The 14,015-nt window shown below is 40.0% G+C and overlaps 1 protein-coding gene across 3 annotated transcripts in view; it reads left to right on the forward strand.

Moving 5' to 3' along the window:
- Positions 1 to 14,015, forward strand: part of ZDHHC3 (zinc finger DHHC-type palmitoyltransferase 3) — a 46,288-nt gene that overhangs the window by 3,858 nt on the left and 28,415 nt on the right. For all 3 annotated transcript variants that reach the window (XM_066627939.1, XM_066627941.1, XM_066627940.1), the window contains exon 2: positions 13,120 to 13,449. In XM_066627939.1, the coding sequence (XP_066484036.1) occupies positions 13,144 to 13,449 (306 nt within the window). In that variant the 5' untranslated portion in view covers positions 13,120 to 13,143. The remainder of the gene's footprint in view (positions 1 to 13,119; positions 13,450 to 14,015) is intronic.

A 14,015-nucleotide genomic window follows, 5' to 3' on the forward strand; every position in this document is an offset into this window, starting at 1 on the left:
GATTTACTTGAATGAAAACTATGGATTTCCTGCTATGTGACCAAGCCTCTGTAAATCATGTGCTTGCATGCCCCCTCCCGTTTCTCCTAATTTGGAAGTGAGGAGGGGAGAGAGCGCCTTTATTTCTAGTTGTGTCTCCCTATAGCTTTGTTCAGATGATCCTTCAAGCCATAACCTCTCTCCCTCTGTGTGTGTGTGTGTGTGTGTGTGTGTGTCGATTAATATATTTTATTTATTTAATAAGTTCTTTTCCGCTTATGTGGGCCCCCAAGGCTGCTAACAAAAAGCATTCTAAAACTTTATTAAAACAACTTTGAAAAATCAGTAAGTGAAACAAAGCCATCAGCCCACATAGAACTATAATGATAGCAATAAAAAGCAGCAAATTAAGGATATCAGTAAAAATCATCCTCAAAGTAGATGTCACCACAAAAGCAGGGCAGCAATGCACAATAAGTGGCAATAAAATGACAGTAATATTTCTTGTTCTAATCAAACCATACTTTGTGGCATCTGAAGATGGGAAACTATGGCACTCTCAGGCACAGGGCTTGTTCCTGATCCTTAGAACCTTGATTGGGAGGATCATCTGAATCCAGTCAATATGAACTGTCTGTCAAGGCTGTTTTGGCTACCCTTTCTGTATATTTTGTTAGCTTTTGCTAAACTATTCCTGCTTAAGTTGGTGGTATCTTTTCTTTGGCCCCTAAATGTGCCAGGAAAGGAAAGATCCATATCATAAGGACAGTAGGGACATTGAATAATCTGTCCCACTGTAACTCAATTGCACTTGCTACCTTCCCTGATAATATATTGTATTATCTTTGCTCATTCTGCTGAATCAACAGTTAAAGGTAATGCTTTATCTCCAAAGAAAAGTTAAAGGCATGCTTTGGGATTTAGGAATATCCTAAGGTGTGCCTTTCATGATCCATAATATCTATGGAATCATTTAAAACTGCCTAGAAAGAAAGTATAACTAGTCATCCAGTCTGTTTCAAGAAAATAGCATGGCTTTTCTTCTTATATCTTTATAGAGTAAGTCACAACATGAAGGTTCTGAAAGGAAGGAAGAGCCAATTTATTCATTAACAAGAGCTAGACATCTCTCAAGCTATAGATTGCTGTTTATTAGCGGAACTGTGTGTATGTTGAAAGTGTCATCTTAGGTGAAGAGATCCAGAAAAGCGTGCAGTGCTCCATGTCAACATGCCCATGGTTAACCCACTGACATGTTCTTTAGCATCACACATCACATGCCTATGTGTACCAGCAGTGCTCTTCAATTATTTGCATCAGCCAATCATGATGGCCCTGTGTAATAGAATATATAGAAATCTGGCATGGGGAAAAAATGGAACTTAGAGCAGGAATGAGTTTTAAGGTGCTTTCCACTAGACCAGTGATTCTCAAAGTGTGGGTTGGGACTCACTAGGTGCGTTGCGAGCCAATTTCACATGGGCCCCATTCATTTCAGTTTTTTAAATCTTTTAGACTTGATGCTACCATGGTATGTGACTGCATTTATGGAAATGTTACAGACTTGTACTTTTAACAAGCTACTATGTATATGCTTTTAACAATGATAGTAAATGGACTTACTCCTGCATAAGTGTGGGTAGGATTGCAACCTAGGATTGTTAAAAAATTTCCTACTTAATGATGACACTTCCGGTGGGTCCTGACAGATTCTCATTCTAAAAAGTGGGTCCTGGTGCTAAATGTGTGAGAACAACTGCACTAGACTAGAAGATATATTGAATGGTCTCATTTTGATTAAACATACCCAGTATTCTCAAACCTCACAGGAACTGGGCTGACGGTTGTGTGAGACCAGGGATCAGCCTGCTTGGTGTGGGTAGCAAAGTTCAAAGTGATCACTGTTGCACAACACCCACATTGCACTATATCACCTCTTCCCTTCTTCTGTTTTAGCATTTCAGTGCAGAACCGACAAGGAAGAAGCTGTTGTTTGAATTCATTTTCTAGTCCTTCTAGGTATTCGCTCTGTGACTTTGGTGCTGCACTTAAACAGAGCAGTATCACAGGATAGAATCTGTGTGAAGCTGCAGAACTGGAATTCATTTACAGATATTAGTATCTTGGGGCTCGAATTGTTAAGGATTATAGGTTGTTCTTGTGCTACAAAGCTTAAATTGCTTCCCATTTATGAACTGTGTTCATAAGTGATTACAAAATGCTGTTGTAGTCAGGGTGTATTTTCTGTTCTCATTACCTTTAACTTGCACTTTGTTAAAGCAAATTGCTTCTCAAGTGGTTGTAGCTGTATATACATACATCTTTCTCAGTCCAATTAATGCATTGTGTGAAGCAAGATGTTTATGAAAAGTCATGCCATAATAGGTTAATAGGTTTCTGAGGTGCCACAACACTGTCTTCTGCAGCCATGGAGTAACACAGCAGCCCTTCTGAAAGTGCCTGAAGCACAGCCAGTGGCCCTTTTATTTGGCACAACCGGTTTTGTAATGGAAGACTTGTCGTGACCCAGCAGAGGTAGTGATATTAGTAAACAGAGATACACCAAAGATGGCAAAACAGTGCATGCTTTTTAAAAGAATTCTAAATTTGCAAGCTTCATGTTGAGAAAGTAGTGAAAAGTGAAATATGAAGGAGTAAGTTAATGATAAATCCAGAACCAGCATTGCCTGTTGTATCAAGGGGACAGCAAGTGTTCTTGGAACGTTCATGTCTGAGAGATTGGAATGTTCATGTATGAGAAATTATTGCATTAAATTAATAAAGCTAGTTAGTTATTTGATTTTTCTCTGTAAACCGCTTTGTGAACTTTTAGTTGAAAAGCGGTATATAAATACTGTTAATAATAATAAAGTCACTAAGGGCTCAATCATATGGACCATTAGCGCAGGCGCTGAGTTCCAGCGCTAGGTGTCATAAACATGCTGTAAAGCACATTTTAGGTACCGTGAGAGTGTCGATGCTATGTTTAGCACCTGAAGGATGTTGCCCAGAGGTGAATGCCAGGCTTTTGGGGTGGGAGGAGCGTGGGCAGGGGGGAGGAACCAGCCCAGGAGGGGAGGCCAATGGAGGTGTCCGCCTGATCCTGTCTTTGTTGGGCTGAAAAGCCTGACGTGGAGGTCCTTAAATATGTGCCAGCAAAATAGCTGGTGCAGCCTTGATAAGGCCCGTTGTGGGTCTTGTGCACTTACTTGGGCAAAGAGGACAAATGTTCCCTTTCCCCAAGGAAACCTCTGGTGGCTTTCTGGTTCCTGCAGTTGCCATTTTGATTCTGCTGTTCCTCCAGGTGCTGGAATCTTAAGATTGGGTTGTTAAGACATCTGCTGCATTAGAGTTGATGCTGTGGATAGAAAATCTTTCTCATTCTTGCTTGATCTATATGTCTGAGTTCAGTGACTGATGAATAGGGAGAAAATTGCTCTGATTGTCACTACAGGTGTGAACAATGAAGGCTTTACTGTCACTATGTTGTGGTGACAGGCTGAGAAATGCAGCAGTGATTAGACATGATATGCTCATGATTTACTGTCTTTTGCCTGGAATGCAAGGTTAACTGACGACTGCAAAGAAAATGAATTCCCCAGTGAATTTTTAAAGTGTTTGTTTTGATTTTTTTAAATTAAGGCCTATGAAAGCTGAGATTACACAGTGTATATTGATACCCCCCACACACATTTTTCTGCACAGTAGTTTTTGCCTGCATCAAAACCCTCTTGATCTGATACAGCCCTTTTGTCACTGGTAAGTATGGTAATACTATATTTTAGATTTTCAGTTAACACTTGCCCCAGCTACTCCAGATGGTAGTTTTTTTACCCTGGAGCAAAAGCCTGTAGTGATTTATTTAATTGCACATCAAATTGAAAGACGCTTCAGTGGGGCATGAAGTTGAAAATCAAGGGTCTTTAAATGGGTAAATTCTGAAAGTGTGTCTGTTTGAGATTCATTTTGCATTTCCACTTCGTCTGCTCCTGAAAGATAACCAAACCATACCATAGATTTTCAGAGGCATCACTTTCCTTTTTCAAGCCTTTTCTTGTATGCATGTTGCTTGTGTCATTCGAAGCAATTGACTATGAATGAAATTCAATTCCAGTCTTGAAAATTTACAGTAATTTTTCTAGCCACAGTACTGCCTTAATGTACCTGAAATAACCACCATGTATTTCTGATATTGTTGATGCAGCAGGCCTGAGGCTCAGCTGTAGAAAAGATGGAAACAATTGTATGTGACTCTTCAAGAAAAAATCTTTATGCTGTTATGATCTTTTCGTTTCTCATTATTTCTCTTTTCTTTAAAGTTTGTCTAGTGTAAATTAGTAGAAGTAAGGCTAGTAATTTTAGTAGTGAAAATCAATTCCCCAACACTCTGTCAAATAATAAACAGCTTTGCTGCTCTGTCAGCCAGTTGTGATAAAGCTTGACCTTGAAGTCCAAAAATTTCAACCTCCCACATTTTTCTTTGGGGAATTCAGCTTTTACTCTTCATACCTGTTCAAACTCTTGCTTCAGAAATATGTAGCTTTTGCATTAAGTCTTCACAACCAAAGTAGCAGTGCTATCTACTATAACTGAAATACATTGGCTGAAAGTAGATCTTTATATGCACAAATGTTGATTCAGGATCAGTCTAAATTACAAAGATAACTTTGTAAGCAGAAATAGCAGAAGACTAGTCATGTTGGTAAAAACAAATACTGTGGCATTTTTCCTGGACAATTTTTCTTACACAAGAATTGACTCCCTCAAATGTATGACTACTCTTAATCTTTCCATTGACATAAATTGTGACTATTCACTTTTGTTAACATAAGTAGTTGTCTCTTACCTATTTTTAGATAGTATGTTTTGTCTTATATATAAAAGAGCACATGCGTCTTGAAGGTACAGAATTCCAATTATGTTCTTATTTATATTTGAATTGCTAATTTAAATTTTAATATTCTGCAAGAGTCTGACTTAATTCATTGTTTCCTTTTGTTGCCTAGTATCAAATGAGAAAAAAGTAGTAAAACTTCAACACCAGCTTCTACAGTGGTATTTCAAATGTTACCTTTTTACACTTGGTCAGTTTAGTCCAAGTAAGTTAACTAAGATAGTTTTCAAGCAGCCTATGGAACCAAATCACTGGTGATGGTACCTTAGAATATTGAAATTCTGTATCAGTGGTTCTTACACAATTAGCACTGAGACCCACTTTTTAGAATGAGAATCTTTCAGGACCCTCTGGAAGTGATGTCATGACCAGAAGTGACATCATCAAGCAGGACAATTTTTAATAATCCTACCCACACTTACCCAGGAATAAGTCCCATTTACTACCATTGTTAAAAGAATATATATTGTAGCTTGTTAAAAGTACAGGTGTGTAACATTTCCCCAAATGCAGTCACATACCATGGGAGTAGCAAGTCTAATAGCTTAATAATAAAATATTGAAATGAATGGGGACCCACCTGAAATTGGTTTGTGGCCCACCTAGTGGGTCCCCACCCACAGTTTGAGAAACATGTTCTATATGTTTCATAGAACTGTGTTGTGAGCCAATTGAAATGTAAAGCTTCAAGGTGAACTCATCCTTTGGCAGATCCTGTTTTCTTACCAACTTCTGAACCATTTGTTGAAACTTTAATGCAGTTGTTAAGTACGGTGGGAGAGAGAGAGTACTTGTGTCTGAGCCAGGTAATTCCAAATTGTGAATCAGAGCACTTTTGCATGAAGATGTTGCAGAAGGCACAACAGAATTTACTTCCATATAAATGTGCGTAGGCTGAAACTTCTGAGTAAATGTGCATTGGCTTTATTTCTGTGTCATAGAACCAACTACAGGAGAGGCAACCCTTGACTTAACTCAGTGGTGTCCAGAAACTGGTGTGAAATATGAAACATTGTAAATAGTGACCACAATACTATCATATCTGATGACAGTGTAATTGGAAAGTTTTTTACCAGCTCCCATATATCCATGTTGGATTTCAAAAGATGAAACCTCAAAAGTGAAGGGATTAGTTCAAAAGAAATTGATGAGGAGAGTCAGATGACTTCTGAATATTTAGAGATTATTTTAAAACCACTGTAATCAAAACTCAAATAAAATGTATATTATGCAAACTATGGGAAAGTAAAAATTAGTCCCTGTCTGATTAATGGGGCAGAGTAGATTGCTTGAAATCAAGGTGGTTTATTTCATGATTCAAATCATTTGATTTAAATTGGTTTCCATTGGTACTTCATATATTTCCTAATTATGCATACTAACAGCCCATTCCTAACCAACCTGTCTAGCACTGATGCAGCCACAGTGCAGCCCTGAGGTGAGGAAGCAAACATTCCCTTACCTTGAGGAGGTTTCCATGACTGTCAACCCCCTCCCACCACAGAATGCAGCAAGTATCCCATTCGCACAGCTACATTAGTGCTGGAAAGCCTTGAGTTAACATAATTTTAGTGACTAGATTAATTTACATCCAAATAAAGCATTTCCATTATCTAGGAGAATATACTTTGTGCAATTTTATAAATATTTGTTTATTAATGTTGGGAAACTTACATGAAACTGTACACTAAACAGTGTTCATGTGGCTTTTACTTCTAATGGTCAACATAACCACCTGCAATTTTTGGCATTTTTCCAGTGTTGCTGGTTTCTGTTCCACTTCTGCTTCTTCTGTTTAAGGCTCCTGCTTTGCCGCATCCCATGTACATGCCAAAATGTAGCTAGCTAACAATCAGAAGCAGGAAAGTAGTCAGGGACATATTTGAAACATTAGAAGTCAAAGCTGTGAAATAACTACCAAAGGAGAACAGGGCATTTTGATTAGGTCCTTCACCAGAATCTCTGGAATAAACTTAAGTCATGGGATATGAAGGCAAGACTGGTTAATGAAAAGGATAGTAAATGGACAGTTTTTATAATGGAGGGGAAAGCTGTGAGAATCCCCTAAGGCAGTGTTTCCCATACTTTTAAAATCCTAAATACAGTTTTTCTCTCGGCTGGGCAACCCACGGGGTTGTACATGTTGATAATAACACCTAATAGTATAATAATAGTATCCCCCTGGGGGCTGGGGATAAGAATAGGCCCTCAGTTTGGCTGTACTTGTCGTAAGAGGCGACTAAACAGCCACCGGGTAGATGGGACTCGTCAGCCTGGGAAGGCAGCTCATCTGAGAGAAGGAAAACTCTGATCCCAAACCTCCACTGCCTTGTGGCTACATCCAGTTATGGAAAAGGCTTCAGGAGTCAACCTCGAGGCAAAATCTGGAGCCGGAGTCCCTGAGGCAGTTCATGGCTGAACACAGTCACGTTCTGGCAACTCCTGCGACGCCGCTGGAACCAACCGTATTGGCCTCTGCCTTTCCATTGGACCATTTCAGCGACGTGGAGAGGGGGGATTTGCTGCATGGGTAACAGCCTATCCTCCATACCTACTTTACCCAGGCTTCGCGCACTGGAGAGGACACTCTGTTCCAGAACCACCATTCAGAGCGTGACACCATAGTCTTCCGAGACTGAAGGATGCCAACACACAGTATAATAATAGTCTCCAGAACATTTGGTAATGATGTCATCACTGATTTCTGGAGCACCAGGAGGGAGGCTGTGTGGAGCTGTACAAAACTCCAGCTGTACAGCTTACAGCACTGGTTCCCAACATTTGGTCCAGGGACCACAGGTGGTCCCCGAGACCTTGAGAAGTGGCCTGCAAGGTCTCAGGAAAAAAAATCACTTTTGTGTGGTGAAAACCGCAGGTTTTCTAATACCTGCGGTTTTCTTTATCCATGGAGGTTCCAGGAACGGAACCCCCGTTGATAATGAAAGCTGCCTGCATTACAAATTTAAAAGTATTTTTTGTATGCAGGGGTGGGGGTTGCATGTGGTTCATGACAATCACAATTTTTGCCTCAGTAGTCCATAGTCTTCTAAAGGCTGGGAACCACTAGCTTACAGGGAGCACTGGTTCCCAAGGTCTTCAAGTACATCCACATGACCCCTGGTTTGGAAACCGCTGCCCTAAGGAATGGTTTGGGACTGGTGCTAGTCAACATAATTTATGTTATAAATACAGATAATCCAAACTCTCCGTGTGTGTGTGTGTGTGTGTGTACTGTGATTAAGTTGTAAAGAGCTCTTCAGAGATGAAACGTCAGTTCAGTATGGAGTGATGGTATTTTTAAAACAAAAAAAAACTTGGCAAGTTCATGCTGGGGAGTTCGGGGAATCATGTCCTTCATGTTGGTTTCTTGGAACCATCCAGTTATTCACTGATGGAAGGTTGTTGGACTAGATGGATCTTTGGTCCAATAGGGCAAGTGGTCTTATTAAAAGACCATGAAATATTTGTTTATTGATATTCACTCACTCTTGGTAGTGCACCCAAGTTTGTATGTTCCTCAGATGTAAATAAAGGCACCCACCTTGCCTTGAAGACACAGAGAGAGAGAGATGTTCTTGGTCTCTGTCTCAGGTGGTTAATGTACCAACAACTTATGAGCCCCTATTACACTTTGGGGGCTTGTTTTTTTCTTATCACAGTTCTTGTTCCACTTGACGCATTCACAAGGGAATGGAGCATCCTGGTTTTGCAGTTTTGAATTCAAAGAGCATATAATCAGTGTTTTGCCATTTGTGCAAGCCCGTACAACTTGGGTTTTTGACCTGCCTTACAGGAAAAGTTGAATACGTTTTGTCATATTGTTTTAATGTCTGAAAATATGCTATAAACACATGCCCTGGAATCACACTTGACCACCATTTCTTGAGTGTCTTTGTCGTGCATGTTCAGACTGAGTGCTCCGTAAAAATTGCAGGAAAACAGCATACTTGGCTCATCATGGAAGTGTGGGGCTCCCACCTTCTGTAATATGTGAAGCCGTTCTTAATTTTGTACTTGAAAACATTTTTTATGGAAAGCATAATAGATTTGTTAATATTTTAAAACTTTTTAAAAAAAGACCAAGTAAAACAAGAGAAAATATATGTTAAATTGGCAATCTGTACCAAGCGTCTAACAAAGCATAGTCTGTAAAAAGCAGACCATACCAAGTTGTTTTAAACACTGGAAGTAAGTTTTTTAAGCTCTCTGAAGACAGTTTCTCTGTGAATGTTCAGAGCACAAATATGAAATGAATATTGTGCATAATGAGGTTGATGTTTACCTACTGAGTGTTCTAAAATGCAGCAAAGAAACAGAAGTTGGAACAGACACTATGTTAATTAGGCTATAAATAACATGGCCTTTTGGGGAGAATTCAGATTATAAAGCAGTGAATGAAAAATATGTTGTGTCTTTTGAGAAGACACATTTATGCATCCACATTGCTACTTGGACCTTGAAGAACCTTTGGAAGCCCAGGAAACATAAAGGAAAACAGTTTTAATACAAAAAATTGAACTAATTTGAGAAAGGTGGTGTGAAATATAACTCCACAGAAGAGCCACTGCTGTGCATGCAGAAGGCCCCAGATTCAGTTCTGCTATCTTCAGGTAGGTCAGAGAAATTTCCTGTAAGACTATATCAGATCTAACCAAATGTTTAGGTTATAGTTTATGCCATGCTTTCTTTCAGTGCAGCCCCTTCATTTGGAAATGCATTGACTGCTTATTCCCATGGATCTGCCAGATGCCATTTAATCAAACCATATTTTACACAATGTTAGTGTTGTGTTTTGTTTAAAAGATAATTTTTAAACTGGAGGTGCTCAAGGTGGCTTAAAAGTCACCATGAAGCTATATTAAAACTAAGATCAAACAACCCCTCACACCAAGACAGCATTAAAAACTAACAGCTCAGTCCTGAGCTTCCCAGCGCCTGCTGGAGCAGCAGTGCCAAAGCAGCTACCGCTGTATCCAGCAGGCACCAGGAAGCAGCTGGAGGTCTCTTTAGTCTGTGCTGGCTATTTTCCCAATGCAGAGTTGAGACACTCCATGTCAGGCCTTCCATCCTAGTTCCTCCCTGCTCCTCCCCGTCCCCCTGCCTGCCAGAGGCCACACCACTGCTCGGTGGTTGAACCCCCGGCTGCAGCGCACCCTTTTCCTACTGGTGTAGGCCCAGTGCCGGCGTTCCTTACTTGCCAGGTGTCATAAACATGCTTTACGGCACCTAAATGGCATCCAGTGGTAGGGCTCAGCCCTGGCACTGGCTGGGTTCAGGATTGGGTCCTTAGCCAGCAATAAAGCAATCCTACACAACAGAGAAATTAAAAGGTCAATAGAAAAGAAAACATTGGTTGCTAACTAGTTTACTGTTTGCTGAAGGCTTGTTAGTGGTTTCCCCATTCATTTTAGTGAAGGGAATAGCTCTTTATGTGCAGTGTGATCCAAAAGTGCACCTGCTTTTTCTGTATGGAAGGAGCTCTGGATTGAGGCACTACTAGAAGCAAATTGAACTTCCCTCTTCCCCTCTCACTCCAGCAGAAGGCAGAATAAAAGGAAATACCTTTCTATTATTTTCCACAATGTCTCTAGAGTCAAGGTTGATGAGCTCTTCCTTGTGCAAAAGGATTTTGGCATGACGACTGAACCCTTTAATTGCAATTAGCAGTTCACTCAAAGTGTAATTGAGTAAGTTGAGCAAGTAAGTTTAATACTGGAGCCAAGAATGCTCATCTTCAGAAACTTGTGTCATACTCCATGCAAAAATGATTTCAGTTGCCATATTTTGTCAGAAAAATAGTTTCTAGTCCTCATGTTTGTGGAGGTACAGTGTGACAGTTGGAGAAGAATTTCACCTTTTTCCAAATCCATTTTTAGGTAGAGGGATTATTTTAATAATTGGAAATATTTGAATATTTATTTTTAGTTAGCAAGTAGTGTTAGATCTATGTGAAGTATACATTTATGATTGGTTGAGTCCCAAAAAGTTGCTGGAGGTGCATGAGGTGCACTGTAGTGGTTATTAGGTTGACAGAATCTACAATAACGCCAATTTAAAACATGAATTGTTTTAATCTATTTCTGTAAATACATGGTTTTGCTTTTGTGACCATTTAGCTTTGAAATATCACTGAAAGTTTATAGTGCCTAGGCCCAAGAGAGCCTTTTCAATAGAGAATTCTCTGCTGTGTCCCAACGATAAAAGTATTAAGCAGTAGCTCCCCTGCCAAGGCTTTTATGACTATTTTGCTTTCATTCCAGTTTTTAAAAAAGGCTTCTTCATGAATGTATTATTTGATTGCCTGTTCTTTGGACTCCAGGTGGGCAGCCGTAATATCTTGCAGGTCTTTGCAACAATTCTGTAAGTCCCCCAGTTTTGTAGATTGGAAACAGAATGAGAGAGATCCCAAATGATTGAGGGCGCAATCCTAACCCCTTATGTCAGTGCTTTTCAGCACTGACATAAGGGCAATGCAGCTGTAAGGTAAGGGAACAAACATTCCCTTACTTTGAGGAGGTCTCCGTGAGTGACACCCAACTGCAGGATGCAGCGCATGTTCCATTGGCACCGCTATGCCAGTGCTGGAAAGCACTGACATAAGGGGTTAGGATTGTGCCCTAAGTGAATTTTGCTTTGTATATTAAGAATTAGCAGCACAAGGTTGCTCCTAGTAGTAGGCTACCTCAGAACACCAAATACAAGGGAGTGGCAACAGGATGCAGGATTCTTGTGTCCTCCCTGAGGCATCTGGTGGACCACTGCGAGATACAAGAAGCTGGACTAGATGGGCCTTTGGCCTGGTCCAGCAGGGCTCTTGTTCCAGATCACTCCTGTGTCAGGTAATCTAATGTGGGAGTTACAACAACTAGGTAGGAGAAAGAAAAGTGGTGCTGTAAGGTTGATGAGGCCAACCACTTTTTGACATTGAAAAAGATCTAACAGTACACACAGAATTTTTTTCCACTGTCACCTCTGGTGAAGTGCATTTTTGATGCATTTGTCATGTCACCTGCATTGCAAAGGCTTAACTGCTGCTTAAGTTTAAAGATCAGCCAGGTCTGGCCTTTGAGTTTGCAGGGCCTAATATGAGGAAGTGAAAGTTATTGTTCCATTGGAGTTTCCCACATTTGGTGCATCTTGGCAACCTATTGACTGAGAAAGTGGAGGCAGTTGCTGACAGAGCTGCATGAAGCCCCAAAAGACCAGGTGGCCAAAGGTTTGAATACTTCTGTTCCTGTGGTTACAGCTGTAGATGAAGCTATTCAAAGTACTGCTGTTTGTGAGCGGGCCTACAAATTGGAATGGTGTGGAGCTGTACTTTGTTCATTAGTTCTGATTAGCATTGAGCACTGGGGTTGGAGGACACACATGCTCAGAGTGCATGGCTGTAATGTTCTACAAACTGAATCAAATGAATATCAAATATGAACTTTATTTCCCTCCACGCCCAATGATGGGAAATTTGGTTACATCCACTACATGTCAAGGGGAAAGGAAGAGAGGAAATGCTCAGTTGATAAGGTTTCAATTGCTAAGAGTTTAATTGTATATTAAATGTTCAATATTCAAGAATAATCATTTTTTATAAAAGTGAATGTGAGAGTCTCTTCCTAAATATTGTCAAATGGATTTTATTTTTTTAAACCTGTTCGATAGTAGGAGATGAATCTTGGAAAATTTCAGTCACTGCTCACTCAACCTTGGGTTATACTTGTGTTCTAGTCTGTTTTGACTGTTTGGTGCACATCTTAATTGTACCTATGCAATAAAGCAAAACGTCTTGCTATCTACCTCTACTATGAAAGTAGGTCACTTGTGGTTTGAAAATTACTTTCTAAAGTATAACCTAGTAGAATAGTAAATGCTTGCATCACAGACAAATTCTACTGTCATTTACAACATTCCTTTACATAACTGTTCCGCCTTGAGCATTTCAATCATTTTTAAAAAATTGTTTTAATCCATAGTTAGATGTATTGTGAGAATAGATCAAGCCCCCCCCCCCCATGTTGATTTGATTCTTAATACAACCTACTGAAACATTTGTTTGGAAGTGCTATATATATAAAGTAATTGTTGCTAACATTCTTTTCTGACAGACTCTTCTCCTTTCCCCCTCTGATGCACATGATTTTTAAAACCTCCCTTTTTCTATCTTCTGGAATTTCCCCCATGAGGTACATGTCAAGAGAGAAGCTTGTCAGTTAAATTTGTAAGCAGAAGAACATGTGTATGTTCTCTTTCAGATCCAAGAATGGACATTATAGTCTATGATGATTACTCCAGTCCACCGCTTCAGAGATATTGAGAGGAAACCGGAATATCTCCAGCCGGATAAGTGCATTCCACCTCCCAGCCGCAGTTCCTTGGGAACAATGTGGTTTATTCGAGATGGCTGTGGTATCGCCTGTGCAGTCGTCACCTGGCTTCTGATCTTCTACGCTGACTTTGTAGTCGTCCTTGTTATGCTGCTTCCATCAAGAGACTATATTTACAGTGTGATCAATGGAATAGTCTTCAACATGTTGGCATTCCTGGCTCTGGCTTCACATATTAGAGCTATGCTAACAGACCCAGTAAGTTGATAACCGAGTATATTAACTGGTTACTGTTGTTCATGTTCTTCTGGGGGTAATATAGGGCCATAATATCCTGGAACTCGTTGGGCGAGCACGATATTGGCCAAGTGGCAGAGTTTTTTATGGATGTGATCCCTTTGAGTGACAAAAACCTCTTTCTTTAATTTAAATTAAAGCCCAGTTTTTCTCTTTTGGATCATATATTGCAGTGCATTATTTAGGTAACCTATTTTGCCAGAAGGGAGCACCAGAGGAATCCTGTTTGTCATTCATGTCTGTTGAACTTTGGCACACTGTAAATGGACTTGCTTTGTGTTTTACACAACAGTTGCCCCTGAGCATTTTGCTGCTGGTCCTGTCAAGTAGCATTATAAACTGAACAAGTGCTTGACCAAATGTTATGCAATACTCTGTAAAGAGAACAATATTTGTGCTCTAATTGTTAGTCATGCACGGTTGTCCAGTGGACTTGTAAAGCTGAGGGAGTAAGGCAATCCTGTATTTTTGTTGAGAATGAACTGTTTACCCTGTGCAGGGAGAATGCAGATGGGGAGAAGAGTCTA

This window comes from Tiliqua scincoides, chromosome 5 (assembly GCF_035046505.1).
Source record: "Tiliqua scincoides isolate rTilSci1 chromosome 5, rTilSci1.hap2, whole genome shotgun sequence".
In the NCBI taxonomy this organism is placed as follows: domain Eukaryota; kingdom Metazoa; phylum Chordata; class Lepidosauria; order Squamata; family Scincidae; genus Tiliqua; species Tiliqua scincoides.